We start from the raw sequence: 5,625 nt of genomic DNA on the forward strand, positions 1-5,625 counted from the left end.
CAGCACCGAGCCCGGGGCTGGCACAGCGCGGCGGAGGCTGCCGTGGCCCCGCGCAGGACAGCGCGGATGGGGCTGGCACAGCCCTGTTGGATGGGTCCAGCCCAGCACGGGGCTGGCACGGCACAGCGTGGCACAGCACGGGGCTGGCGCAGGCTGCCTGGCTCAGTGCGGCATGGCACTGCCTGGGACTGACACAAGAAGAGCCACCCTGGCTCGGTGCGGTCCAGCCCTGGTCTGTGCTATGGCTGGTATGGCACAGCGCAGTCCTTACAGCCTAGCAGTGCCCAGCGCAGCCCTGCTTGGCATGGCATGGTCCTGCATGGCCCAGCCTGGCACGGCATGCTACATACAGCGTGCTATGGCCCAGCCAGCCCAGCCCAGCCCTGCTGTGTGTTGCAGCATGGCACAGGCTGGCATGGCTTGGTTTGGCATGGCACAGCTTGGCTGTACCCCCACCTGGGCACACAGGAGGTGCCAGGGGACCTCCTGTACCCTCACCCCGGCCGTGCAGTGCGATGGAGGGGTCCCAGCAGCACTGTCCCGGTGCAGGGATGTTCCGGCCGTGGCTGCCCCGAGCGAAAGCCACACAAGGGGACACTCTCTGTGGGAACAAGGGGACTCTGTGCGCGGCCCTCGGTGCCACCCGGCTCCAGCATCGCGGGGTCACCCGTCCCATCACGCGGCTGCCAGCGCTGTCCCAGTGACAACACGTTCCTCACTGGGGCTTTTGTTTGTGCCTGCAGGGGACAAGTTGTGCCGGGGATGGGCACAGGAGCCCGGTGCTGGCGTGGGTGCGCACTCACACTGCTGCGAACCCCACACCCCAACCTTGGAGCAGCCACTCGAGACCCACTCGGGCAGGGGATCAAAAACATGGCAAAGAATAAAGCACACCCCCCCCAAAACCCCAAGACATCTTTGCTTACCTTGCGGTTCTCACAGGCTGGGGCACGTGGCGTGCCGAGGGCACGCGGTGCAGCCGGGGCAGGGTTGGGCTGAGTCCTGCCGGCAGAAAAGGGGGATATTTCGGGTGCTTTCTCTTTTGCTTTTGGTCAAAGTGAGACCTGCAGCCGTGCCTCGCGCTCTGCCCTGCATGCGAACAGCAGCCCTCTGGCAAAGCCGCTACCAGAAGAGGAAACACCGGGTGCGCGCTGAGCCGTGGGGAGCACCCACTGGGTGCCAGGGGAGCAGGGAGCCAGGAAGGGCTTCAGAGCCCCGGATCCGGCGTGGGACAGCCCAGGCGGCTGATACTGAGGTGGCCGATGCTAGGGTGGCTGCTGGTGGCACTGGTGGCGGGCGGTAAGTGCTGCTGTGGGAGGTGGGAGATGGGAGATAACTGCAGAAGACTTTCAATGAATGATTCAGGGGTGATAAGGGCCGCGGGAGGGTGGAAATGGGGTTTTGGGGGTGGGAATCATCGCTGGGTGAGCAATGTGGTGCTCAGGCAATGACCACACTGCTGCTCCATCCCAGCCTTGCCCGACCCGCTGGCATCCAGGAGCCTCCAGCCTCTGCCCTCTCCCGCAGGCACCACTGCGGTCCCCGGCCTCTCCTGCTGGAAGCGATGTGGCTTCCGCTGGTTCCTCTGCTCCTGGCCACCCCTCGGCCCTGCCGGCAACACCTCCTATGTCCTGACACTCTGGTGAGCGGCCACCGCATGCTGGGGGGCCCACAGGATGTGTCCTGACAGTGACACGTGGGGACGTGTGCCATCCACGTCCCAAACCCATCCACACTCAACCTTGCGCCCACTCCATCGCCAGCTACACAATGCCCCGGCGGTGCCAGCGGTTCCAGGCTGGCACAAAGACAACGCACACCCTGAAGCATCACCACGTCTACGTCCTCACCAACACCACAGCCTGGGTGGAGGCGCACTGGGGGGACCACATCCACAGGACCCCCAACCGCACGCTGTACTTCAACGAGGCTGGTAAGCACCCGCGGGGCTGGGCTGGGTGGCCGGTGCCAGTGCCGGTGCCCACGAGCCCACCTCATCTTTGCAGTCAAACCAGATCCGCCCTCCACTGGGATGCCCTTCACCAAAACCAGCAACCGGCTCCGGCTGCGGGTGCCGCGGCCACTGTGCCACAGCGGGAGCCGGCCGCCGCAGCGCGAGGCTCGATTCCGGAGGGTGGGAGCCCGTGGCTGGACGCAGGTAAAACTGTGATTGCCAGAGCCGGTGGTGACCGATGGGACAACCAGAGCATTGCAGCAGCTCAGGCAGCCCAGGGAGCGTGGGGGCTTGGTCACGCCACTGTTGTGTTGTGTCGTCCCCCCCCTCCCCGAAACCTGGCCATGTCCCATCTGTTTCGCTGCGTTATCAGCTCTGCCCCATCCTCCCGGCCACAGGATCCTGCTGCTGTAACAGGATCAGGCTGCGATCCGTGGGGGATTACACAGCAAAACCCCAGATTATAGCAATGATGACGACAGATGAAATCTGGACACTTGTCCCCAGGGAACCCCCTCTGAGGATCCCCTGCCCTTGTTGATTGCTGTTGGGAGGGTCATAGGGATGAAGGCCTGGTGCCCTGGCTGAGGGGACCCTCCTTGATCACCACATCCTCTGCATCCCGTTTGGCTCTCCCAGCCCCTGGGATGTTCAGGGGACACAGGGCAGCCCTGATTTCACATCCCAGAACCATCCTGGTTTTGCTGGGTGCCTCCATTCCTGGCTCTCTCTGCAGGTGATGTGTGAGACAGGGACAGACGAGGATGACTCAGGTCGGTTTAGCAGAGACAAGCACCTGCCCTGTGCTCTGCCTGCAGCCCCCCAGCACCCCACAATGGCCAAACTGGGGGGTGGGGGGGGGGGGCGGGTAGGAGAAGGGGGTCACCCCCACCTTGACCCTGTTATCCCACTCCAGTGACCTGCACCCTTGGGGGGGACGGCGCCTTCGAGGTCCAGCTCCGGCACAAGCTCCCCCACTGGAGCAGCTACTGGAGCGACTGGAGCAGCTCCATCTTCGTTCCCGCAGGTGAGGAAGGGCAGAGGAGGCAGGTGGGATCCCGATGGCTCCCAAACCCAACCAGGCTGGTTCCTCTTGCAGAAATCCTGGAGAGCCCGGTGCTGAGCTACCAGCTGGGAAACCTGGGAAGAGACGGGCAGCGGGTGCTGAGGCTGAGCTGGCAGGTACGGTGACGTCCCCTGCGGTCCCCCCTGCCTGTCCCCACACCGTTTCATCACTTCTCCTTCCCGCAGCGAGCCCCAGAGGAGCAAGGGGACGTCACCTACACTGTGCGTGCCCACATGCTGGCGTGCCGCTGCGCCAGGCTGCCCGAGGAGGATGCTGTGGTCCTTGGGAGGGATGTGACAAGGCACAACCTCACCCTGTCCGGGGCTGAGTATGAAATCCTGCTGACCGCAGCCAACGCAGCCGGGCCAGGGCCAGCACGGCAGCTCTGTGTGCCCGCAGAGCAGCGGCCAGGTACCGGCCCCACACAGGGACCCAGCTCCCGGCAGCATCCAGGGAGTGATTTTCCCTCACACCCTGCGTTGCATCCCAGATCTTGGCTTCAAGGATGTCAGCGTGACCGGTGGCACCATGACCGCGCGGTGGGAAGCACCGAGCCCCGGCTCTTTCTACTGCTTCGAGCAGCAGCCGCTGCCAGGAGCCCCCAAACCGGGCATCTGCATCAAACGGGATTTTCCTGCCAAAAGCATCCACGTGGAGAGAGGCAAGGGAGTGCCCCAAGCGCCCCCCCACACCCATCCCCACTGCCCGGGGCTGGATCCTGGTGAGGGTTTAACCGGCATTCCCGATTCCTGCCCCAGGAGCACTGGAAGTGCAGACCTGTCACCGCCTCGCTGTGCATGGCTGGGCCCCGGCACGGGGCTGGGCCACCTTCGCCCTGCAGCACCACTATCCCAGCAACAGTACGTATGGGAACACAGAGCATCCGTAACGATGGGGGGTCCCAAAGTGCTCCCCCATTTATTTGCACCCCCCCTTCCCACCATTGTGTGCAGCCTCGCTGGCCGTGCCCATCCGCATCAACGCCAGCGCCGAGGATGCTGCCATCACCCTCCGCTGGAGCCCGTCCCCCCGTGCCATGTGTCCTGGGGTGTTGGCCAAGTACCTCATCTGCCATGCGGCTGAGGGGGACAACGTGACCTGTGAGTGGGACCCCCCCCCCCCAGACCCATGGGGCTGGAGGGGGCTCTGCTTGCACCCTGCACACTTACTCCCCGCTCACCATCGCTCATTCAGACGGCGAAGCAGACGTCACAGCATCACACTACACCCTCCGGCACCTACAGCCCGGCACAGCCTACAGGGTGAGCGTTCAGGAGGTGACAGCAGAGAGCAAAGGGACCTGTGGTGTTTGGTGGCACTTCCAGACCAAGGCACTGGGTAATGACTGGAGGCCCTTTCCCCTCCCCAGTCCCTGTGGGGTGCTCACCCTCATCCTGAAACAGCTCCCGTGTCCCATGCAGGGTGATGGGGACAGAAATGCCACCACCCCGCTGTCCTCACCTCCAGGTCCCCAGAGAGCAGCGTGGAAATCCAACCTGAAGTACTTGGGCATCTCGCTCAGTGTCCCCGCCGTGGCTGCCATCTACCAGCTGAACAAGAAGAGGTGACAGCGGCACCCTCACCCCCACCCCGCTCAGGTCACCCGCCTGCCCATCTCCCCCATTACCCACCCCATCACCCACCCTCCCCTCCCCAGGGCTCGGCGCCTCCTCTTCCCACCCCTGCCCAAGCCTGCGGGCAGCAAAGCCATCCAGTTCTGCACCAGTGAAACAAGCCAGGTGAGATGCAAGGTGCAGGAGAGCCCGGATCCTGCACCCCAGCAGGCTCCTGGTGTGCCACGTTCCCACTCCAAACATATCCCACCCTTAGGGCCAGCCCTGGCCAGGCTTTGTGGAGCCCTCGGAGAGGTTCAGCCCGGCTGAGCTGCTGCTGACAGAGCTGAACCCCAGCAAGGAGGGCCCTGATGGCAGCACAGAGCCCAGTGAGCCACAGCCTGGCCCCGTGGCCGAGGAACCGGTGGTCGTGTGCCCGCTGGGCTGCGAGAAGGAGCTGCCCTCTGCCTACCGCAGGCGGGAGGTGCTGAGCCCGGCAGGATTCCCAGCGCCCGGCAGCACCAGCTACACCGGCCACCCATCCGAGGAGGAGGAGGAGAAGGAAGAGGAGGGAAGTGGGGAGCTCGGCCGGGCTCTGGTCCCCATTGCCCTGCTCATCTCCGACAAACCCATCATCGTCAGGGACCCATCACCGGCGAAGGCGGTGCCATAACCATCACCAGGGATGGATGGCAGAGGGGTTTCCCATGGGATGCTTAGCACCCACCCCATGGGTTCATGGTCACAGCATCACTTTTGGGCGGGGGGGGTCTGGTTTTCAGGACATGAAGGTGACGCCTCCAGATGCAGCACTGCATGGGGCCAGGGTCTGGCCATGCACCTCCCAGCCTCAACCTGTCATTGGTGATAAAGGAGGGAAGTGGATGCAAAGCCCAGCCTGGGATGAGGGTGTTTCTTTGTCAGGATCAGGAGAAGAGGCAGAACTTCCTCCTGCCCTCCTGCCACAGCCAGGACCAGCATCACCGCAGCAGAATGGGGCTCAAACAGCCCCAGCACTGAACACCATCTACTTCTGTTCTATGACTCTAGAC

The 5,625-nt window shown here is 64.0% G+C and overlaps 1 protein-coding gene across 1 annotated transcript; it reads left to right on the top strand.

The window, feature by feature from the left end:
- The first annotated feature begins 1,447 nt into the window (after positions 1 to 1,447).
- IL12RB1 (interleukin 12 receptor subunit beta 1) lies at positions 1,448 to 5,625 on the top strand. The gene is given in 15 exon segments (XM_057400299.1): positions 1,448 to 1,506; positions 1,508 to 1,642; positions 1,764 to 1,933; positions 2,007 to 2,158; positions 2,691 to 2,727; positions 2,871 to 2,981; positions 3,054 to 3,136; positions 3,206 to 3,431; positions 3,511 to 3,681; positions 3,779 to 3,880; positions 3,974 to 4,120; positions 4,215 to 4,358; positions 4,488 to 4,584; positions 4,678 to 4,759; positions 4,851 to 5,625. Coding segments are annotated over 15 exon segments (2,112 nt in total). The 3' UTR covers positions 5,247 to 5,625.

The sequence above is a fragment of the Pezoporus wallicus genome, unplaced genomic scaffold (genome assembly GCF_028554395.1).
Source record: "Pezoporus wallicus isolate ANWC-B61680 ecotype Strahan unplaced genomic scaffold, APGP_CSIRO_Pwel_v1 contig_10426, whole genome shotgun sequence".
Lineage (NCBI taxonomy): Eukaryota > Metazoa > Chordata > Aves > Psittaciformes > Psittacidae > Pezoporus > Pezoporus wallicus.